This window comes from Tachysurus vachellii, chromosome 1 (genome assembly GCF_030014155.1).
Source record: "Tachysurus vachellii isolate PV-2020 chromosome 1, HZAU_Pvac_v1, whole genome shotgun sequence".
In the NCBI taxonomy this organism is placed as follows: domain Eukaryota; kingdom Metazoa; phylum Chordata; class Actinopteri; order Siluriformes; family Bagridae; genus Tachysurus; species Tachysurus vachellii.
In genome coordinates this window covers 25,396,728-25,422,248 of record NC_083460.1, presented here as the reverse complement: position 1 = coordinate 25,422,248, position 25,521 = coordinate 25,396,728, and the positions used below count along the sequence as shown (strand labels likewise).

At 38.4% G+C, this 25,521-nt stretch overlaps 1 protein-coding gene across 5 annotated transcripts in view; it reads left to right on the top strand.

The window, feature by feature from the left end:
• The window catches only part of patj (PATJ crumbs cell polarity complex component), a 126,483-nt gene that overhangs the window by 66,340 nt on the left and 34,622 nt on the right, over positions 1-25,521 (top strand). For all 5 annotated transcript variants that reach the window (XM_060879679.1, XM_060879684.1, XM_060879692.1 and 2 more), the window contains 2 exons: positions 19,753-19,949; positions 23,940-24,031. In XM_060879679.1, coding sequence (XP_060735662.1) covers positions 19,753-19,949; positions 23,940-24,031 — 289 coding nt within the window. The remainder of the gene's footprint in view (positions 1-19,752; positions 19,950-23,939; positions 24,032-25,521) is intronic.

Genomic DNA, 25,521 nt, shown 5'->3' with positions numbered 1-25,521 from the left:
GGCACGATGCACAAATGAAGTAAAGGTTCAGCATCAAAAGACTTGGAAGATGGTTTTTGGTCTTGAGTTTTAGTCCTGCTTTTATTTGGACTTGATTGTGACTTGACCCCGCTAAAGACTTGCTAATGACTCTTTTTTGAAGTTTTTAAAACTGAAATCTCGACTCTGTGGCCCTGTTCACATTTAGCATTAGCATGCATTCTGCTTCATTCGATCAAAAGTGACAGATTGAATTTCATACATTGTTTCCGCTGGTGAAAGACTGGCAAGCACATTAATTATGTCAGTCTTCAGCTGGGTTCAGTGCTCTATTTTTCATGCTGCTTCAATCTCATGAACCGCTGTGGACTTTCAAACATGCGCTCTGCTAACAAAACTTAAAGAGAATGACACATGAAGCTATGAAAAGCTGCTGTTTTTGTATGTGCTGTTATAGCATTAACGTTATCCATTAGGCTAGCTGCAGAGAGCGCCATCTTTCAGTGTGATTTCCAAACAATCTCACAATGATTACATATGTGCTATGAAGCACAGGCTGCAGTAATGAGGCCATTAATGAGTTGGTCCTTTGTTGCTGTTTTGAGTACAACCTTATCACATTCATGTTAATGAGATTAAGGTCTCTTTTTTTTTTTTTTCTGCGAGTTTCATATCTAACTGCTTGGCTTCATGAAATCCTCTTGCCTCTCACAGGATCTCAGTTTCAGCTCAAGCAGTTACTGTGTGTAACTGCTAAGAACGATCTGTTTGTATATTTTGAATAAAACACTCATATTTCTTTGACATCTCTACTATAAACATTCTCTGCGTGTTCACTCAGGTTTAGAGCCTTGTAGTGCTGCCAGTACAGGGATGATTCTGTGCCTGAGGACTGTGTTACACACAGCTGTGTTATACACTGGATGAACACTGGGTTTTGGCTTCTGATCAATACACTATTACACTGGATGTATACAAGAGATCAGAGGAATATCAGTATGACAGATAGCAATTACGGTCTCTCTTTCTCTCTCTCTCACACGCGCGCGCACACACGCACACACACTCGTATATGTACAGGCAAGCTGATCAGTAGGGAGTGTGTGTAATGACTGTACAGCTCAACTATGCTCACATGTATGCTCTCACACACACACCGTTCTCTGGCTGCTTACAGACACTTGCAGTCATTTTATTTTACAGAAAAAATTTATGTTGAGAGAGTTGCATATTCTCTATAGGGTGAGGGAGGGTGTGTGTAAACGAGACACACTGAAGAGTAAAACATGTGCTCAGCCTTTCTGCAGTCTCTCTCTCTCTCTCTCTCACACACACACACACACACACACACACACACACACATTCAGTGCCTCTATTCTCACGGACTCGGAGGGTTTAGTTAAGCTCCTGCACCAGCTCTGTCTTACTCTCACACACACTCTTTCTCATTCTCTCTTTCTCTATCTTTTTCTCTCTGTCTCTCTCTCTCTCACACACACACACACACACAAACAGCACCATGATTTCACAGATTTGCCAGCATTGCTGACAAGACAAACATACGTGCACAGAAACGTGTACGCATGCACACACGTATGGATACCCTCAGCAGCTGTGGAATGGTGGGGGAGTGAAGGATGGACCATGTTGCCAGGTCAGTACAGATTCTACTTATGTATTGCTCTCGGCACCAGCAAGCAAAGGAGACTCACTTGATCCATGCTGTCTCAGTGTGTGAATGTGAGAGGGATGTTTTATATTTGAGCAATAATGGCAATTAAACAGAACATACAGAGCATTTTAGATGCTTCTCACAACACACACACAGGGAATGTAAAAAAAAAAAAATCTTTTTTGGATGGGATGTTCACTCTCCCTGTTTGTTCTCTTTCCTTCGTTGTATCTCTGCTTCTGTTTCCAGCCCTGTTGCATGAGTTAGGCTTGTTGGTATAACATTGTGCTAAAGACTCTCTTCCAGGGGTCACCTCTCTGTCTTTGCCCCCCCTCTCTCACACTCGCTCTCATCTCTCTTTTCCTGCTTTATGGCAATATGATTTACTAACTGTATTTTAGATATTCATCACTTTGTTTAAACATTGAAGAATAGCACAACTGTGTACAGAGTGTGGCGATTAAACGGCTAAGACGACGCTCCTCTCTGAAGGAATTTCTCACAGTAAGCATAATAACCTGTCATGCCAGGTGCCATCAGATACTGACACAAATGACAGGTGTGAAGGTTATTGCACTCAGGGTTTGTTGGAACGGCATTTCATCCATCTGTCCACTTTCCGAGCTTTGCCGAAGCTGTATATTAGTGCGGTTTGATTCGGAGGAAGCGAATAGAATCATATTCAGACTTTTTTCAGTTTTTTTTTTTTTACATATCCAGATAAATTTTTTGGATTAAACTCACACATTCCTCTTTGCTCATTACCTTCAGGTTCATGTACTTGCTTGTGCATGTACATCCACCTGTGTGTCTGTATGTAGACTTTGTGTTAACAGGAGATTAACGATACGTTACTGTAGTGCACTGTAGTAGTCACCCTCCTCTCACATACATGCTCACTATTAGCAGTTTATGAGAAGTGCTCAGCCTAGTGTGCTTGTGCCGTACTGCAGTCACAATGCAGAGATTTCCTGCACAACAAGAGGAACTGCTTTACACACACACACACACACACACTCCATGCTCAGTCGGACTCATAATGTAAGCAGAAAGGAACTGTCTGTAATCGCTCTGTCATTAGCTGTTGAGCAGATACATGCTCAACCAAATGAGGGAGCAGACATTAATGCAGTAAAGTCTGTGCTGGTGAATTCACCTTTCTACAAGTGGGACATGTTTAAGCGATGAGGGCACTTTACGAAGCGCTACACTACAGCAAAGGGTTTTATTTGAACTCCAAGTGCAGACACAAGGCTGACTGCTCTAAGACTTTGATTATTGCATATTTTCTTATTTGCTCAAAGTTCTTTTTTTTAAATAATTGTTTTTTATTAAAGAAAAGTCGTTATACATTGTGAAACATGATACATTACAGTTACCTTGCTTTTTTATTTTAACAGAACAAATAAACGCCTCCCCACAAACCCATAAAACCCTCTTTCCCTCCATCCCTAAGTAGGTAATAGACATGTGTACACAGTCACAATGCACTGCACAGCCCATGCATGTCATAAATCAGCCATACAATGAGGCATAAGAGAGCCAATAATTGGTAAATGAACAAAAGTTAAAATAAAGTAGTGTGTATATATATATATAATACTCATACCTGCTGGTTAATCCCTTCAGTTTCCAAAAATATGACAAAATGGCTTTCCATTTTTGAGTAAAACCTTTTCACTGAGCCCTTCAGTGTAAATTTGATCTTTAGAGAGAAAAAAAAATCTTCCAGCCAGACTGCTGGTGATGGTGTGGTAAAGGATTTCCAGCTCAACACAATTCTCCCAGAGGCCAGAAGAGATGTACAGTAAAAGCAATGATGTCCCTCTGACTTGTAGTTAAAGTGACGTTTATTTCCTATACTGTTACAAAAATAGCCTTTGAAGGGCTGGGCTTCAACCATACCCTGAGGACGTCCCTGATAAGTCCTGAAAAAGCAAGGACTTATCCAGGACTTATCCAGGCCAGAACAGGACCATAACATATGTGCCAGATTGGCTGGAGAAAAGGAGCATTTATCACAAACAATGTCCAACCCAGGGTATATTATAGGAGCCTGACCTTCACTAGATGGACACTGTGCAAAACCTTGAATGGAATCAGCTCTAGTCTAATAGAGGGTGGTGATGAGTGTGGACTCCTTTCCAGTAGGCCTCAGATAGCATCATACCCTGTTCAGCTTCCCATCTAAATTTTATTTGATCCCGGCTACACTTTTCAAAAGACGTGAGCTGAGAATACAATATTGATATTGAGCTTATCTTTAGTACTAAAATAAAGAGTGAGCTTTATCCAAAACTGACGCAAACGGAAGATTTGCCCACAGTTTTGATAGTTCAGTTAGTTTATCCAACACAGCAGCTATGAATCCCTATCAGATAATTTTTTTGTCTTCATTCTTCTGATTTCACCAGATGTTTATTATATTCCCCTCACTTGTCCAGCACAGGACTCTTTTTTTTGTGTTTCCCCAATAACATGGCAGGCTGCATTTTATACCTTATTAACTTCAAAGTAGACATAATGTTGATGTTTGTGAGTTTTATAGCTGCTATGACGAATGATAACAGGAAGTGACGTGTTTCCCAAAATAAACAGAAATGTGACATCAGACTTTAATAATTACAAAATGTAAGCGTGGCACAAATAACTGTGGTGTAAGAGGAACACATTGCGATGTGCAGTTTGAGCTCCACTTCAGACGACTCCCTGCACCATGCCAGCTTTGATTACTTTCCTATAACCGCATGCTTCATGAGTTTTATTCCTTATCTAATCGATTCCTCATTAAATACCTTCATGGCTCCTTGATCTCTAGTAGGGTTTCCCTTCATCTTTCCTCTTTCGGGATTCGTCTTTATTGTCCTTTCCAGAGTGTGTGAAATTTCCTTCAGAGCCATTTAGATTATTTATTTCTTAGTTCTAGTACATTTAAAACAGTTAATGGACATGCAGACGATGAACATGTAGTACCAGTATGTTATTGCCAAGAACCATAGGTTTAAACTTACTTTTTAAGGAATATGTCTTGATGTATTGATTCATAGTAATGAAGTAAAGAAACATATAATGAGTATAAACATAAAAATCTAAACAAGTAAGGAAAATAAAAACAGAGACTGTATAATGTGTAAAAGTGGAGCAGTGCGAATGCTCTGTTTAAAGCAAGTCAAGTCAAATAGCTTTTATACTCATTTCAACCATATATACAGTCGTATGCAAAGGTTTAGGAACCCCTACCAATTTCCATGATTTTTATTTATATATATTTGGGTGTTTGGATCAGCAATTTCATTTTGATCTTACCAATAACTGAAGGACACAGTAATATTTCAGTAGTGAACTGAGCTTTATTGGATTAACAGAAAATGTGCAATATGCATCAAAACGAAATTAGACAGGTGCATAAATTTGGGCACCTTTGCCATTTTGTTGATTTGAATACCTGTAACTACTTAGCACTGATTAATTGGAACACACAATTTGTTTGGTGGCTCATTAAGCCTCGAACTTCATAGACAGGTACATCCAATGAGAAAATGTATTTAAGGCCAATTGCAAGTTGTTGTTCTCTTTGACTCTCCTCTGTAGAGTGGCAACATGGAGGCCTCAAAACAACTCTCAAATGACCTGAAAACAAAGATTGTTCAACATTATGGTTTAGGGGAAGGCTACAAAAAGTTAGTGCAGAGATGTAAGCTGGCAGTGTCCACTGTGAGGAACATAGTGAGGAAATGGAAGACCACAGGCACAGTTCTTGTTAAGGCTAGAAGTGGCAGGCCACGTAAAATATTGGAGAGGCAAAGGCGAAGGATGGTGAGAACGGTCAAAAACAGCCCACAGACCTCCTCCAAAGACCTACAACATCAACTTGCTGCAGATGGTGTAACTGTGCATCGTTCAACAATTCAGAGCACTTTGCACAATTTGAAGCTGTACGGGAAAGTGATGCGAAAGAAGCCTTTTCTGCACACACGCCACAAACGGAGTCGCTTGAGGTATGCAATCACACATTTGGACAAGCCGGCTTCATTTTGGAATAAGGTGCTGTGGAGTTATTAAACAAAGATTGAGTTATTTGGTCATAACAAGAGGCGTTATGCGTGGCGGCAAAAGAACACAGCATTCCAAGAAAAACACTTGCTACCCACAGTAAAATTTGGTGGAGGTTCCATCATGCTGTGGGGCTGTGTGGCCAGAGCCGGTACTGGGAATCTGGTTAAAGTTGAAGGTCGTATGGATTCCACTTAATATCAGCAGATTCTTGAGAATAATGTTGAGGAATCAGTCACAAAGTTGAGGTTACGCCGGGGCTGGTTATTTCAACAAGACAGCGACCCAAAACACTGTTAAAAATCTACTCGGGCATTTATGCAGAGGAACAAGTACAATGTTCTGGAATGGCCATCCCAGTCCCCAGACCTGAATATTGCTGAACATCTACGGGTTGATTTGAAGCGGGCTGTCCATGCTCGGCAACCATCAAACCTAACTGGTCCAAAATACATTCATCCAGAATCCAGACACTCATTACAGGCTATAGGAAGCGTCTAGAGGCTGTTATTTCTGCTAAAGGAGGCTCTACTAAATATTGATATGATATTTTTATTTATTTATTTATTTATTTTTGGGTGCCCAAATTTATGCATCTGTCTAATTTTGTTTTGATGCATATTGCACATTTTCTGTTAATCCAATAAACCACTACTAAAATATTACTGTGTCCTTCAGTTATTTGATAGATCAAAATGAAATTGCTGATCCAAACACCCAAATATTTATAAATGAAAATCATGTAAATTTTCAGGGGTTCCTAAACTTTTGTATACGACTGTAGCTGTTGCAGTAAACAGTGAGGTAAGAAGATGCAGTATAGCATCGTGTTCGATGTCAAACTATTAGATCACTTTCTGTTTTCTTAGAGTTTAAAATGATGTGATGTTAGTTCAGTATCTGCGTTAAGCATATCAAACTGCATTTTTCCCTAATGATAGAAAAAACCTCACTAACAAGCAGGAAATGATTATTCTTCACCACAGTATTTTCTGACTAATGGCGCGCGTTTGCGTATACGTGTACGTCCATTGACACCCTTCCTCATGCCTCGTCTTCTTCCTCCACTTCAGCATAGCAAGATTGAGCCCATCAGGTCATTGCAATTGCCTTCGCACAATTCAATCTGAGGGGCAAATATTGAATTACGCGAGCTGCACCTGCACGTCCCTCTTGATTACAGGCCTCTCCACCCCCAGAAATTGGATTGCGTGTACACACACATCTCACACACCTGCCTCAAACACAGACACTGACTAAGGACACGTTTTTGTTGACTCGTCAGCTGCCTCTCGACTTGATTAAATGATTTATTTTATTTTACTAAATTAAAATAAATCTCATAATAAATAAATAAAAATAAATAATTTACTAAATAAATTTCATTTATTTTACTAAAATCACAACATATCAGTAATAAACATAACAGCACTAGTAAATGAGTTCAGGGAACAATTGATGTTATTTATTTTTTTTTTTCAAATTTAAGCATAAATGCTGCTTTAAAAAATGTATTCCTTTTATTTTCCTTCAAACATTTTGTTAATGAATTTCAATATTTAAAGATTTTGAGTCAGTTTATTGCTTTCTGTGATTTTCCCTTCTCTTATCACTCATCATTGCACAGAATTTCTGAGTTTTTTTAAAAAAAATATTATTTGAATATTGCTGGTGTCTTAACTTCCTGTGTTTAGGTGAGGTGAGGGTGTGTAGTAACAGGAGTTCTATAATAGCTTTACTCTATTTTATTTATCCACTTACCTGCTAGTTTTTTGGGTTGTGCACTAAATCTAATGGCCCAAACACAAAGTCTGCTGCTCCACAAGTCCAAGCTTCTGACTTGTCCATTGCTCAGTTATTAAATGAAGTTATTTTGAGTCATTACCATGCAAGAGGTTGTTACTTGTTATGAAGTGTTTAGCTATGCATTCTTTGATTGTGTAGCTGTAAAACTCTTTTATTCCAGGAGCCAGAAATGTGGAATGAACAGCTTCCACACACACACACACACGAGTATATGTGTGTATGAGTGCGTGTGTGTGTGTGCGTGTGTGTGTGTATGAGTATGTGTGTATGAGTGTGTGTGTCTGTGTGTGTGTGTATGAGTGTCTGTGTGTGTGTGTGTATGAGTGTGTGTGTATCAGTATGAGTGTGTGTGTGTGTGTGTGTGTGTCTGTGTGTGTGTATCAGTATGTGTGTGTGTGTGTGTGTGTATGAGTATGTGTGTGTGTATGAGTATGTGTGAGTGCGTGCCTGTGTGTGTGAGTGCATCATGCTTCTGAGGAGGCCCTGATGTGGACTCCACGGGTGATGCGCTTTTTTAAATTTTACTTTAGGGGCCTCAATATTAAGAAATAAAGAAGTGGATTTGTATATTTTTCTGTGTCAAAACAACCTTTCAACATTTTGTTCTCATTTAGATAAGCAAGGCAGGACAGGACAAGTAAGGTCTGCTGTGTCCTTTGTGTCTGTGTGTGTAAGAGAGCAGGCGTGTTTAGACGGGTATGTTTTTCATGTTTATCATTGGAAGCAAACAACATTCTAAATTAATTGAGGCATCTAAACTACAATGTTGTGTGTGTGTGTGTAAGCAAGCTTAATTTATCTTCTCTATGCAAATACATACACTAATCTCTTTTGTGTTTATTTATATTTTTCTGCACGTGATTGCAAGCTTTATTTAATACGTTCATGGCTTCCCTACACTTGCACAACACATTTTTTCAACACAAACACACCTGACTCAGCTTAGGAAAGCACTTGACACACACTCAATAAACAGAATGCAGTGTGATGAAACAGGAAAGATGGTAAAAATGTGCAGAGCCAGCTTTCTAAGACTGGGATTAAGAACTGCTGTTTTATATGTTAGTCAGCAAGTACAAGCAAGCAACACTTTTTACTGCCTGCACAAAAGCCCCTCTGCCAAATGAGTTTCAAAGCTATGGGCAGGAACTGGATCACTCCAACTCAATTTACATCATTTTATTTCCCTGAAAACCTCGAAGACTTGCTCATGGGCCAGCAACGATTGGCACTCAGCAGGAGCACTGGGCTGTGGAAATGTACCAGTGTAGTTGGGATTTAAGGGCTGAACTTGAGTTCAAATCCCAGCACTGTCAGAGTGCCAGTGTTCAACCTTTAACCTTGGTAGTGATAGGATAGCTTTCTGTTGTTTTAATGTCTGCTTGTTTTTTTTTTTTTTTTTTCTTATACTGTATTGTGGTTGTATACAACTGAAAAATTAAGTGTTTTATATGACTGTGTGTGAAGCACCTTGGGCAACGTCAGTTGTATAATCTGTGCTATATAAATAATAGAAAGAAAGAAAGAACCTTTGACCCCAAGGTCCTTTAGCATCAACTGATCAGCTGCTTTCTTGGATGGTATCATCTGAGCAATTAGAACAGATTAGTAAAAAAAAAAAAGTTTCTGCTGAATGAAATCTAAATGTTATGTTTTCTCTCTGGTTTGCCCTTAAACAAGGCTTTGTGGATGGGGAAAAATAAATACTTTCTTATTTATGTGATAAATGCCTTGTCACATTTATTCCAACAAAACAGAACATTGAAATACAGGAACTCGATTTAAAGCTCAACTAGGAAAGGGAAGCTAAGAGACACTAATCATTTTCAACTCTGTGTTTGTGAGAGAGTGGAGCTCTGACCTTACACTGGCCTCGCACTGGCCTTGCTCTAGCATCACTCTAGCATCGCACTGGCCTCGCACTTGACTCGTTCTGGACTCGCTCTGGCCTCGCTCTGGTCTAGCTTCTGCATTGCACTGGCCTCGCTCTAGCATCGCCCTAGCATCTCACTGGCCTCACTCTGGAAGCTTCTTTATACATTTGCACAAATGAACCATGTGACTCAATCATCCAATTACAAATTAAGATACCCCAGGTCACACATATTCATTTGCTTTTTAATTAGATGAAGTGATGTTACTGCATGTCACACAGAACAAGCTCAGGCGGCATGATGAACTTTGACATCAGAACTGTGTCGTTCTGACATGACATTATATTATATATATTTCTAAATAATCACAGGCAAAATAATGGATTCTTGTACACATTTTACTGTCTCTGGCTTATGCTGCATTCAGCTGGAGGTCATACTCATATTTCCCAACAACTACCAAGGAAAACCAAAAGAAAACACCCCCTTAATTCATAATGCCTGATCAGGATCTCAGATTTGTCTCCCCAAGACAGAGTTCAGCAAATCAACATGGCTTCGCTGCATATCATCAGTAAACAAAGTAGCACACTGTATCTTCTGAATGCATTTTATATACCAATACTTGATTTATATTACTTAACATATAGATGTACCAGCATGTTAAATCAAGAAGCTTGTTTCATTAAGAAATGATACATCACTCATCACAGCTAATGTGCTGCTAGTAAAAAGACAAACAAGGAAGCCATGATTTTATTCCTGTTTTCTAGCTGTTTCTAGCTGTATTTCAAGTGTCCATTTTTCCATCACATAACTGTACTAGTGATAGTCAGGTGGTGGCTTGAATAAATATTCACTGCTATATGTAAACTATGTGAAATTCAAAGGAATTCATTTTGAAAAGAAATCAGATGTTTCTCTGACATGAAAATGCTGTTTTTCTTTCTCTCTTAAGTGAAGTACTAAGCCTAAGACATGCAATTTGTTTTAATGGACATTCAAACATTTAAGCACAACTGGGCCAATGTTTTCATCTTTAATGAAATGATAGAAATGTCCTATGGTTAAAAGCCAGAACAAAAACAATCTTTGCATATTGTGTAGATCCTACAACACAGCACCAAGAAAGAGAATAATGGGATTCTGGGGCCATTTGGGGTTTGGCTCATGGGGAAGAGATTTAAAATCAAGTTATATAGCAATACAAAAATGTTGGTTTGTAAATGAATAAAAAGTCAAAGGATCAAATGGGAGAGGTACATTTCATCAGGATTCTCAGCCCATACATCCTGGCTTGGCTTACATGGTACCTGGGCAAATACAGCAAGGACAACAGAGGATTTGGCTATAGAAAAAAGGATTATGGTTATTTTGCCTCATGCCTAATTCGCACCTCATGCCTAGTTGAAAGGCGTGATTAGTTTTCCCTTCCCACCGTGCAGCCCTCTTCTTATCCACCCCTCCTTTTCCACATTTCTAATTAAACTAACAGCAGCTAACCTGCCTCCTTTACATCTTTTTGTGTGTGGTGTGTGTGTGTGTGTGAGAGAGAGAGAGAGTGTATGTCTTGCATACCTCCAACCCTTATCTATTCCTGTGAATGTCTCACACACTAATATTGCGATGGATTCAGTAAACATTTTAATATCCCTGAGTGTGACGTGGACGCTGCACTCCCAAGAAAATCTTTACCAAATCTAACCTCTACCCATATTAGGAGGACCTCAATACTAATCTGTGACACGGAGGGAAATGATCTGTCACATGAAGCAAAGTGATGCAGAGAGAGAAAGATAAAGAAGGTAAGATAGGCTGATGAAGAGAGACAAGAAGAGGAAAGAAGCAGATGAAGTAGGCAGCAATGACTTAAAGAAGATTGTGATCTGTGTGCAGGCGTCCAAAGACACCTAAAATGGGATAATGGGACATGATTGATTCCGAAGCAGCAGCCATGAAAAAGGGACAGAAATACATGTTGTGATCTATGTTAGCAGCACTTAATTCAGGCTGGATTTAGGTGAGAAGGGAAGTGAATCCATGCTGCTCTATCAGAGCTGCTGTGTCGTGCTTTGCTCTTGGAGAGCTGCTGCAGCTGATTTCTTCTGTGTGCTGGAACAGTGTAATATTCAGAGTTGGTAATAAATTAGCTACACACTGATTCTAGACCTTTCAGGTTCACCCCCCAGCTACCGCTGACTGTTCTTTACTCCAAAATAAAGAGAAAGGCTCTGAAACCATCGACCAGCTTACCTCAAACATGCTTCAAATCAAAGCATACTTTTATAACATTGCCATTGTTAGCTGTTTGTGTACGGAAAATATTTGTTTCAAAAATGTTACTATTTCACACAAAAAAGGGGGGAAGCCGTGGCCTAATGGTTAGAGAGTTTGACTCCTAACCCTAAGGTTGTGGGTTCGAGTCTCGGGCTGGCAATACCACGACTGAAGTGTGTGTTCGCCCCGAGAACACACACTGCTCCCCAGGCACACGCCGCATAAATGCCCACTGCTCAGAGTGTGTTTTCATGGTGTGTGTGTGTTCACTTCTGTGTGTGTGCACTTTGGATGGGTTAAATGCAGAGAACAAATGCAGAGAACCATACTTAGCTGTATGTCACATCATGTCACATCAATATAAAAAATAACTTTTACAAATGAAGCATCAACCTTCATTTGTAAAAATTGGTCTTTTTTGGATTATTAGCGATTTAAAGACTCATTTGAGCCCCAAGGAAAAAGGGAAATGTAAAACAACCAGCATCTCAGGCTGATCTGTTGGCTAAATGCATACCTTGTTCATTCGAGTATCTATTCCACAGTGTATCTGAGGCCTAATCTGTTTTTCTTCTGCCCTTATCAGGAGAGTATTCTGCCTTTAAAAGTGGTAAAAGCAGCTAAATTCTTTACTCAAGCAAAATCGCAACTACTGATCTAAATAAAAGCCAAAGTGCTGCTTCGCATATTGCAAGCAAGTTAAAGTAGAACAGTAGAAACTCACTTCAGTTATGCAAGTAATAGTATAAATTCAGAAAAGGAAAAGACGTCTGCTTCGAATCGCACGCTGATTTTAGCTCCTGATTCCTAATTTCTAGGATGGCATCTAGCATGATGATGAGTTACACGACGATGCAAAATCCAGTGAAAATAAGCCGTTATTAGCTAGATAACTAGCTGTCCCGATGCAATCTGACAATAAATACAAAGCAATTTGTAGTTTCTGATCGATTCCAGTGATGGTACTGTATAAAGTCATATTTTCACAGTAAACATCTGTTTTAGTTTAGTTTTTTTAGGATTTTAAAAAAGCCACCTTATGACTTTACAAATATATGATGATGTAGATATTTGTGTTAAAAATGCAGTTAGTACAAACTATAAAGGTTTTCTCCTTTGAAATGTAGTAAGTAAAACGGGTATGTGCTGTACAGACGACTCCACTCGTATTCCTGGCACCTGTTTGCTCACAAGATGCCTCTATTACCAAAATGGCTGTAATTACAGTTTATCTGCTTTGAAGTATTTGTTACTGTAATTCTGAAAATGTATTCAATAATAAGAAGGTTGTGTGTGCTGGAGTTTCACCTAATGTATATTAATCATGCACAAAAAGAAATTAAACATCATTAGCTTTCAGTTTTTTTGAGCAACATGGCAGCATTCCCAGTTTAAAGTGCAGTGTTGGCATGAGCTGTGAGAACTAGGTACCTCTGTTGTAGTTGGATTTATTTAATTTTTTTTTTTCTTTTTCTCATTCATTTTTTTGTCAACAATTCTCATTATAGGAGTTTAATGTTTTCCTCATTATGACACTACTAATGAAATTCATACAGTAGTCTGATGCTGAGTTGATGTGTTCAAGCAGAATGTGATGTTGTAAACATCTTTTTTTTTTTTTAAATCTGTTTAACAACATTTAATGTAGTGGAACATTTGCAAGAAATGTTCCTGTATTGCTCGCATTATAGAATTTTGCAGACACTTTTATACAGATTGACTTACATTTATCTTATTTTACACAACTGAGCAACTGAGGTTTAAAGGTCTTGTTTAAGGGAGCAGAAGTAGGCAGCTTGGTGGTTCTGGGATTTAAACTAACATCCTTCTGATCAGTAGTCTGATGTCTTCACCACTGAGCAAAGAGTTTTCAGAACAAAAAAAATAAAATGCATCTTTTATGTTGCTGAAAAAAGCTTTCACTGAGTTTTACAAAGCACTGACACTGAGATTGTTTACATAAATGCTAAATAAACCTCCTTACAGAAAACACCACCAGAGTATTAATCTTTTTGTATTTTTTAATTTTTGGTAGCTAACAATATCTGTTTATTAGACCGGCATACATCATGTAGATCAACATACGATCCCTGTGAATGTGCTGTTGCTATAGAAACAATATTGTATTAGAACTTACACATTAATATAAAACTTTGATTTGAAATACAGTCATAACTACTGCCTGATATAGTTTTTAATAGTAAATTAAACACCTTTTTTACCAAACAACACACAAGAATTCGGCAGCACTGTGGCATTATTATATTTTTCAGTTTATTATATGCATTATAAATTAGCATCGTATTTTTTTTTATCTCGCATTAACTGTTTTTCTGCTAAGATCAAGATGTGTCAGGAGTCAGTTTACCAGAGTTGGTGCTAAACAATCCATCAAGATGTAAAGACGCCTCCCTTCTCGCTAGCTAAGTGTGAGTTCCTCACACAGGGAGTGTCATGCTTTGAACAGGTTGTTGGATTGCGATGTCATCCAACGTCAATAATGACAGCTTATGTCAGTCAAAATGTCCACAATGCTCTTGTGCTGCATCTAGAGTAGAATCTTTAAATGCGATTTTCTCCTTTTTTCCAATTTTGTAGGTCACCAGATTTTAAAATGCTGGAACGTTACTTCAGCTGGAAATACATGCAAAAAGATTTTTTTTCTTTTAGAACGATACATAGATTATGTACAAAACATCATCAGTGCTTATTAGTTGCACGTCATTGTTTGTGCAAATGGCGGAATTAGTTCACACAGATAAATTCTTTTGTTTTAATTTGTAAAAATATTGTAGAACATTACTAGAACTTTATAATAGTGTGATTCTTTTCTAGTTTTCCACAGAAGAACATTGAAATGTCAGAGAAGGTCAGAGAAGACCTCTAACTGCTCAGGAAACATTATATTGAACTGATGATGTACAGAAGCACCCAGCTGACTTTAGTAATAGATGTTATTTATTAAGAGCTGTTGAGTATGAAAAGGTTGTGGCAAATGGATGAACAAGTAGATGTTGGGTAGTGATACAGGGCTCACATCAGTTAGGGGTTTTTCCTAGTGGATCAGAGGATTTCGTAATGTTTTAAGAAGCTAGGTGAAGTCATTACACAGCCTTCTGATTTTGTGTGCATAGAGAAGAGCAATGGACCATGAATCGATCCCTGAGGAATGCCAGTGGATTGGTTATCCTTTATCGGGTTAGGTGAAGCATCAAGAGATGGTTTCAGCCAAGAGTAAAGCCATATCTTGATACTTTTCTTACCATGTAGGTAAGAATAAGTAATTAGTCTTTAAGGCTTGTGTCCTGTTAGCTATTTAGTAATGGATGTACTTTTGTACAGATACAGAAAATAATATTTTAAATGAGCAACCTTGAATAAATCGAATTATTCAGTAAAAACACAAAACTTAAAGACATGCTACTGAGGTGGGAAGTAATTCTACAAGGAGGTAGTTCCAGTTTAAGAATCTAAACCAGTTCATTTGAAGAATAGTAGATAGAAGAAGATGGATACAGGATACAATGGAGGAATTTGAGGTTATAATCACAGTAGCTGAGGGTTTTTGGATAAAATGGGCTTGCACATGCTGATTTGAAGGATATGAAGGTAATTAGGCAGTTTCATAGAGTGAATGGCATAAAGTCACTGAAAAGGGTGGATCGGGTACAGCCATCTGTCACTACTGAGCTGATTGTGGTTGTGCCCAGATGCTGTTTCTGTTCTATACTTAACACCAATCTCTCGGTTGTTTTCAAGACTTGTAATAAAGTGTGTCTGAGTGGAAAAGCTGATCTTGGGTCAGGCTGGATAATCTGATTTCATTTTTGATAGATAAATAAAGTCACATATATGAGTGCAATTCTGTGGCATGATACACATTGTTGATAAGAGGAGTCTGAGGAAAATGCCCAGATTGGTTCGGGCTGCTTGGAAGAATCTAGTAACTCACAGTTTACAGCTGTTCTGAGCAAAAAAGCTTACACAAAACATCAAACTTGGAGGTGGATGACGTGCAAAAGCAGATCACACTTAGTCAAGAAAAAAATCGGGCGCGATCATGGACAGTTGATGAAGGGGTTGGAGTTGAAGATAAGAGGAAAAAAAATCATTTTGTCTTTTTCCGCTCTGGAATGGAGTGTGACAGGAAAATATCCTGATAGAGTCTTTTGTCCGCCTCAAGGCTTAAGGTGCATTCTGAGATGCTGTTTTGCACACCACTGTTGTACAGAGTGCGTATTTATGTTACTATAGACTTCATCAGCTCAGACCAGTCTGGCCATTCACCCCTGAACTCTCTCGTCAACAAGACTTTTCAGCCTGTATGATGTTTTGCGTATTATTCGGTGTAAACTCTAGAGACTGTTGTTTTTGAAATTCCCTCACTCTCACTCACTCACTCATTTTCTACCGCTTATCCGAACTACCTCGGGTCACGGGGAGCCTGACCCCCTGATCTCAGGCGTCATCGGGCATCAAGGCAGGATACACCCTGGACGGAGTGCCAACCCATCACAGGGCACACACACACACTCATTCACTCACGCAATCACACACTACGGACAATTTTCCAGAGATGCCAATCAACCTACCATACATGTCTTTGGACTGGGGGAGGAAACCCCCGAGGCACAGGGAGAACATGCAAACTCCACACACACACACAAGGCGGAGGCGGGAATCGAACCCCCAACCCTGGAGGTGTGAGGCGAACGTGCTAACCACTAAGCCACCGTGCCCCCCTTCGTTTTAATATGAATTATTTAATTAGATTAATATGTAATACATGAATTCATGATATCTCAGTGAGCAGCCTAGTTACGATTACGCACAAACAGTAAAAGAGTCTAATTCATTCTGAATGCTGGTTATCACACAGATGCAGAACCTGTTTGTACAGTATAGTGAGTCTGTACTGTACCTTATATCTCACTGCTCTTTCTATCTCTCACTCACTCTCTGTCTCTCTTCATTCCCTGGTAGTTTTATGTGACTCGTGGGGCTTTTAATTACTCCACTCACTTGCTGGCAGCAGTAAAGTGCTCCCCTGTGGTAAAAGGAAATTGAAAATGAAAACAGCAGTAGGCTGTCATAGTGGATGTTAGCACCTTCGCACTTTTGTCCGAGATAGCAAGATGTTCAAAAATAAAAGCGTTGAAAGTTGTTACATATGCTACAGTATAGTTACAGTATATGCTATAACATCTAGGTTTTTCTCAATGTGTGTGGTGACACAGGAGCTAGCTGAAAACTCTACTTTCCTGCTGTTTCAGCTAAAAACATAAATTAAGTTAACCTGATTCGCCAAAGGGGAAAGGACACTTACTTACATGCTGCATTTGCATCTGGTAGTGCTTACTATCCTTTCATGCCAACTTTATCTGCCTGAAAGAAACTACACTTGGTGCCGGTGGTGGTAGCATCCTCATCAACACCACTAGTATCAAATTCTACTTGGTATCTCCGTTGGCTATCTAGAAATACAAAATAGTCTTTTTATAAATATGCTAGGGTTTTCTAGCAAAATTTTCTTTTTTTTTTTAGCTGGATTTTCATAATATGAACGCTATTGGGTCTTGTGAAGGCAAATGAGCTTCATTTATATAGCAGTTCTTGTGCTTTTTTAAGGCTATAGCTCATTGCCACGTCTCATACAGTGTAGCATTTCTAATGAAGTTTCTATTCTATATCAGCTATATTTCTTTCATTAATATAATTAACTCAGAGAATACAGAGAATGAATTCAGAGGTTCTTCCGGCACAAACCATGACATTCATTTTCATTTAAGAAATATATAGTTATTCTAAATGTACTTTTATTTTTTACCAGAACCATGGTCTAAAATTAAAGTGCAAATCATATTAAAAGACTTCTTTTTAAACTTGATTGAGATTCTGAACAGATTCTGTAGGTTTTCCTTTTCTTATGTAAGCCTTTAAGGATTATCCAAGAAAACTCATGATAGATGAGCAATCACTGCAGTTGGATTCAGAGGCTTCAGGAAAGGCTTCAAAAGCCGCCATTTCAGCAGGAGTAAAGCTGCTTCCTTAAACCTTGTATTATCCTTCAAGTGAGCGAGAGAATACGTGCTCGACTTTGCACGCCGGGTTCTTCTAGCCATTTTTGGGTGGTGACAGGATATAGTTTTTTGTAGGATATATTTTTTTAGCTTTTTCTCTTTACATCATCAACAATACACAATACTCAATAACAGAGGAGCCCATGTGTGAAGAATCATCCCTATAGGTTTCCTTTTATTTTTCATGCTGAGGAAAAATAAAGCATGAATGGAACCTGGAGTTATTAATGGCGTGGCCTTCTGAATAAATTTGTGATTGCTATGAATACCATCCTAAAGTGCCAGTCCCACATTAAAACCCTGCTTTATAGCACAACCGTCAAATGAAAGTTCCTGATATATGGAGTTTTTAAGGTGCAGAGAAATACACTTGGTTCCTGCATGAGACCTGTTCTTGTGAAAAACACCAAAAATCCATGATTCAGACCCAAAGTGACCACACAGTCATTCACATGTACATTATAGTCAGTTTATCTACAATCAACCAATTTATCCAGTCCACCTACCAGCATGGAAGCTAGAAAACCCAAAGGCACAAGCAGAACAAACACAAACAGTAAACTGAGCTCAGATATTGAAGACTAAATATGAAATAAACAACGTGCTGTATTTAAAATCAATGAAGGGTTGAAACATGGCACTGTATTGTAATTGATGCCTTATGCAAGATGTGTGGCAAACAAGTAGTGTAGACATTATGACATTATTTACAGTGAGCAGTGGTGGCTCAGGCGCTTAAGGCTCTGGGTTGTTGATCGGCGGATCACTGTTGTGCCCTTGAGCAAGGCCTTTAACCTCCTCTGCTCTAGGGGCAACAAATCATGGCTGATCCTGTGCTCTGACCTCAACTTTCAAAAGTTGGGAAATACAAAAATAGAATTTCACTGTACTTTAATAAAAAGTAAAAAATATATATATATAAATTAACAAAAATAAAAAGGTTTCTATGATGAGCTTTTTATTTTTATTTTTATTTTTTTATGTTTAAAATGAACACTTTATTAATGTTCAATAAATAAACGAGGTTAAAATGAGGTGACGTTGTCTTACTCCACCTGTCCACCTGTCTGCTGTTGAAGAGTGTAGGAATGGAAAAATACAGAGCGTGCAGGAAGAGAACAGGGATACAAGATATTTTCAGTGTTAAGCAACATAAGAACATGGACATGAACAGTCTGAAAAACTCCTCAGTAGCTTCACAGCAGTAGAATGTTGACAGTTGCTTTTATTTGAAAGCAGATATTGAGGTTCACCATTGAGCCTTGAATGATTATTATAAAAGATTATATAAAAGGGTCAGACAGAGGTAGCCTGCTCCTGCAGTGTGTGTATATGTTTATATACTCTTTTATATTATTCGGAATGCATCTCAGGATTAAACCCAGACATCATGCTTCAGTAATCTCACAGCCAATGATCCTGTCCTTAGAAGTTTCTCTATAATCTGTTTCGTCCATAAGTTACATTATATAGCTATTAAGATACTCACAGGTTTTTTTTTTTGTTTTTTTTTTTTTATGATCACAAAATTTTTAGCTTTGCTTAGCTGTTGTTGTGGATGCTAAGTCCCACTGGCTTTGCAAAAAAACTATGAAATGTTACACTTCCATTTCCTCCACAGAAGACTGAGTGTAGATTGAAATACAGGTCAGATATAAATGGGGTTGCTACAGCTTTGGAATGAGGTTTTTTTTTTTTTTTTTTGTGGGTTTGGCCTAGAATTTTCTGTAGCTACCTAGATGATATTTAACCCAAATAAATGGTTTGTTAATTACATCTAATCTAATAATTAGATTTTTATCAATCAAAAAAATTATTATTCAGTCTATTTTAGATGTCCTGAAATAGGTTTAATAATTATCTGGTTTTATTTGTAATCTTATAATAGGACATTTGAGAGATTTTCAGCTGCATTGCTGTCAGAACAAAAAAAAATCCTTTTGCATTTTGACTTGCTTCAGAGCATTTCAGACCTTAGTAGTATGAGATGTCTGTGTGTGTTCATTTTCAGAGGACATCAGGCAGAAATACAGCGAGCTACAAGGGGAGCTGCTGGTTGTGGAGCTGGAGAAGGATCGACAGGGTTTGGGTCTGAGCCTGGCCGGAAACAGAGACCGCTCCTGTATGAGCATATTTGTGGTGGGCATCAACACCGGAGGGCCAGCCAGCCGTGATGGACGCATCCGAGTTGGTGATGAGTTACTGGAGGTGAGCGCGCGCGCACACACACATACTCACACACACACACGAATACATACTCCAGGGGTTCATTTTGTATGTCAGTTAGACTGTGAGTATTCTCAGTTTATGCAAATATTTCATCACTACCATCAGTGTCTGTCTCTCTCTCTCTCTCTCTCGCTCTCTCGCGCTCTCTCAGTTATAGTCTCTTCATTTTGAGCCGACTGTCATCCGGAGGCAAAATGAGAGGTTCTCATCACTGTCATTTTCATTCAGTGCTACAAAACACTCTCTCTTTCTCTCTCTCTCTCTCTCTCTCTCTCTCTCTCTCTCATATACACTCTTATGACCTTTGGTTTAAACAATGTCCTCTTTTCTCAGAGTAAAGACATGGGAGGTGTTCTAGCTAAGAGGGTCAGCAAGGTCAATCCAATTCTGGAGAAATCACTCAAGTCATTCAGTTCATTTCTCTCTCTCTTTTTTTTTTTTTTAACCTGCTGATTCTGCAACTCTGGGGCTTCTGGAGATTTCAGAATAAAGACCTGGTGTAATTACTAGTGCACTCAATCATTAAGCTACTCATTTATGTCCAGAACCTTATGTAGGTTGCAGAATGTCTGTATCTTTACAGACTTCAGGTGTATGTCATCAATCTTCTCATATTAGCTCACTAATGAGACTATATTGTCATCAGAATTTTGTACTCCATGTTTTTTTTTTCTCAATTATTCCTTTCAACTCAATTGGTCAGGAGGTGAATAAAAAAATCTTCTAATCAGTTTTTTTGGAAAAACTTTGGAAATAGTGTGTTGTGACCAGAAAAGAATGCCATGTGGCTGCTTCCCATAGTGTTAAATGTGCACTGGTATTGAGGGAAAAAACAGACCATCGATGGTGCAGAATCAACTGAACAGGATCCACTTAAACTTAGGACTAACCCCCAGGTAGATGTAGTTGGATCAGGTCCAAATGAACCTCATGGACATTTTGTTCTGCCCACAAACATTTAGAGTCCCACCCTGTGGTCCTGCCACATTCTCAGTGTTCCTCTGGATTCACGGTGACCCACAGTGGCAGAATAAAGCATTCAGTGAAGATTGAGCATCAAGAAGAACTTTATTGTTATGCGAGCACAATGAAATCATAAATGTGTCAGCCTTCATTTGTGACTAACAATCAGAAGGTTGAGAGTTTGAATCCCAGGTCCTCCAAGCTTCAACAAGGCCTTTGACCCTCAATTGCGCAGTTGTATAAATTGAGATAAAATGTAAGTCGCTCTGGATAAGAGCTTCTGCGGAAATGCCATAAATGTAAAAGTAATTGATATTAATATAAGCGAAATAAGTACTATATCAAGTTCAAGAACAAAATATGAATAGGTTAATGTAAAAAAAAAATATATATATCCCAAAGGTGCAAAGGCAACAGCAGTTCTAGTGATAGATAGATAAATAAATAAATAAATAAATAAATAAATAAATAAATAAATAGTCAGACTGATGACAGATAGTAGTTCAGTAGTGTGAAAAGATCAGCTTTGCTCTTCTTCTGCAGCCACTTAGACCATTTTCAGAATTCTGACTACGGCTATAATGTGACCTGAGAGCCAGAATGTTTAGAAACAACATCAACGTGGCAATTTTGTTAGAGATCATGTTAGAAAAGTTCCTTGCATTATCTGTATTAAGTGTGCTAATTTTTCACCTAGAATACTAAAGCTTTCATCTTTCATTTACAGCATCTATCTTCCAGGATTCTCCATTCTGAGATTTCAGTTTTCTCCCTCTAGTTTTAAATGAAATACTGGTTCAATCTGGGAAAATGTGTTGCCAATCATTACATTTATCGTTAACATCTTAGCACGATATTCATTAATCCCTACAGTAAAATCTTTCATTGTGTTTTCTCTCTCTTTCTCTTCCCCTCCCCCATTCTTTTTTTTTTTTAATCTAACCCTCACCTCCAAAGACCAGCTCATTATGTTCCAGTCACGTATCTGCAAACATGAAAGATTAATGTGACCAATACTGCTTTGCTTATCGGACACTGTAACTGTTGTCCACAAACGCAGGACAACAGGACACACAAACGCAATTTTTTTAATGAACCCAATAGCGTCTTGTAAGAATTAACTAACCTTTGACCAATCTGGTTAGTTAAAGGAATATCCAGGTGATTTTCAGAACTTGAACACATTTCCCTGTAACATCTCTTTAAATTACCCAAAGCTAGAATTCTCTATACAGGATGTCAATCAATAAACATTTTAAATTCAATTCAGTTTTATTTGTATAGCGTTTTTTACTATAGACATTGTCACAGAGCATCTTTGCAGAAATCTATTTGCAGATGAAAATTTAAATTGCTCATTTAAATCGAACAAACCAGAAGTGATGGCGTCAATGGAAACGTGTGTTTAGATGACACTAGGAGGAATCTCTGAGAGGAACCTGACTCAAAAGGGAGCCATCTGTCTTCTGGGTGTCACTGTATAGCAGCATTATAAATCATTACAGTCTTCAGGTATAGAGTAGAAGAGTAAAAGCAAACTGTGCTAAGCGTATTGATGAGATCTTTTGTAGGAGAGTATTATGCAGAAGAGTTCTGGGAGGCGCACAGGACAGACATATGAACAGGGTTTGAATGAGACTGACATGAAGACCTGACAGAAAGTGTTTGATTTATGCAACTCTACACCTTCAGACCCACACCATTTTCTCTTATCACAAATCCTTTCTTTCTGTAAATATAGTCCCGTGTCTGAACACATTTAATGCTTATTTTGTGAATAACTTTGTAGAATTGATTTCTGACTTTGTTCATTTTTGTAGGAAAGGCGTAAAATATCTGAAATGAGATTGTAAAACATATTTTGTCCTTTAAAGCTTCTCTCTTAACTGAGTGCATTTAAAGTAAAGTGGCTGGATACAATGTGTGTTTCTAGGATCAGAATGAAATGGGCAGTAAAAGACAGTGTTACTGTAGGAGCAATTGCAGCTTTCTGAAATGTGTTTCCATTAGATTAACACACAGTGCTGCATTAGTCATGCTCTCTGCCAAGCGATTCTGTCACAGATGAATGGACATGTAATTATATAGCACATCATCAGGAGCCAGCATGTTTGAATTATAAGGCTGTACAAGTCTTTTGATCTGCTGTGTTTATTCTCGCTGCAGCGATGGTGATTTTTTTCTCATGTTTTATTCCTCTATTATAACATAACTCAATTGCTCTAAAGCTCTTCAATTCTTCTCTGCAGAAAACACCATAAAACACCACTTTGTGATCATCTTCTCTTTCTTCTACTTCTACTTTTGGCTTTTCCCGCTCTATCCTCGGCATCCTCTACTCTCGCACTAATTACCTTCATGTCCCCTTTTAACACATCCATATTTCTACTCTTTGGCCTTCCTCTTGACCTCTTACCTGGGAGCTCCCACATCCTTCTACCAATATAATCATCTCCCTCCTCTGTATAAGTCCAAACCATCTCAATCTAGCCTCTCTGTCCTTGTCCCCAAAACAGCCAACCTGAGCTGATGTGCTCATTCCTAATCCTTTCCATCCTCGTCACTCCTAAAGAGAACCTCAACCTCCTCATCTCTGCTACCTCCATCTCTGCCTCATGTCTTTTCCTCACTGATACAGCAGAGCTGCTCTCACTACTATCTTGTACACCTTTTCTTTGACAAACACTTCATGATCTGCTGCTGTTTATTAACACGGCCTGTTCACTCTTGTTGTTTGAGTAACTGTTTAAAAAACACACACACACACAAAGCCTTCTATAGACTTGTTTCAGGAATAAATTTGTTTTTTTTTTTTACATTTTTATGTCTTATGCATTAAAGACATGAAAGCTTGTGTCTGTGCATCTGTTCAATGTTACTGTTAGCCTGAAGACTCAAGAAGAACTGGTTAAATGTTTTTTAAGATTTATGTGGGATCATCATTGTAACTGGCAGATGAACTGATTAGATTCTGAAATTGGTTCACGGTCACTTTTTGTCTTGTAGATCAACAACCAGGTGCTTTATGGGCGAAGCCACCAAAATGCATCAGCCATAATAAAGACCGCTGCATCCAAGGTGAAGCTGGTGCTGCTCAGGTGAGAAAATGTCGTACACACACACACACACACACACACACACACACACACACACGTCACAGCACACAGGTCATGCCACATACCTGCTCTTACCTTGTGCAGGTAGCTTGTGGCTTATTTTAACCCTGACTCCACTGCTTCACTAACACCATTATTAAACTATTCTTATACAGTCTGTTTGTTTTTATAGAATAAATGTTTCTTTATATCAAAGAAAATCTACTCCAAATATTAAAATAGATTCTGAAAGCAGCCAAGTCTGTGTCATAAATAGAACCTCAGGATTGCACGAAGCAGGATCATAATCCTATCATCACGAGTTCAAATCCCGACAATGAAACAGCTATCTGTGGCAGGAAATCTACAGAGCAAAACTGCTTCCTGGTTGCTGGCTGTCATGTGACGTGGAGAGGTGGCTGGTGGGATGGATTTAGCGAGTGCACAAAAAAAAAAAAATGTATTCATATAATTGTACTTCACCACTCCAACAAGACAAAGTGTTTTTATGATTGCATTTAGTTACACAAACCAGAAATCCAGTGGTGCTCTTGTGAAAAATCAAGTAGAAGCAAATGTTTTTGCTTCTCACTTTTCCTCCTTGAAGTACTATAATGCCTGTAATTGCCCTAATAGCAGTGTACACACCTCATCCCCTACAAGTGGTGTTTCACACAACATGCCTACCGCTTTGTGTATAAATAAAAAATTACTTTGCACCATGTTGCTCTGTCAGTCTTGAGCAAAACCTTGTCTGTGGTGTTTCAGAACAGATGTGTTTACACTGACATCATGTGATGGATCTCATTACACACAGGTGAACTTTAATCGCCTGATTATATGAAGTTAATTGGTTGGACCATGCAGTGGTATCATAGCAAAGTGAAGGAATACATATACATGTATACAATCGTTTTAAACGAGGCATTTTGTTTCATTCCTCTTCAACAATTTGTCCTAGTGGTTAGATCCATTACATGAAACCCAAATAAAAATCCCTTTTCTTTGCTCACCCTGATCTTTAGTTATGTCTCATTGTATTTTGGTCTGCATTGCCATATTAAATGTTTGTAAGCAATGTGCATTTGCAAATAGGCTACTTTAAATAATAAGCGAGCAGCACTACATGTGAGGCCATTTTATTATTTTGTTTAGCTATTATGATTATTTGAGTTTTTCTGGGGGACGTACTGTACTTTATGCCGATTGCTAGAATGAATAATTATGCTGTATGCTGCAGTATGACTTGCATTTTGTGAGACAGAGAGATAGCAGAACAGATAGCAGAGGTACGGTGATTAGTGTTTGTTGTGGCTGGTCTTCCCTCTATACTGCCTGCTGTAATTGGCTAGTCTACATAACAGATGATGGCCTGTACATTCTGTATACGCAAGAATAACTTTCTGTCACTGAGCCTGCTTGTTTGAACCATTACAGTCTGATTGTGAGGTTTTACCGTTCAATAAGCATGTTTACATTACACTTAGTCAGGA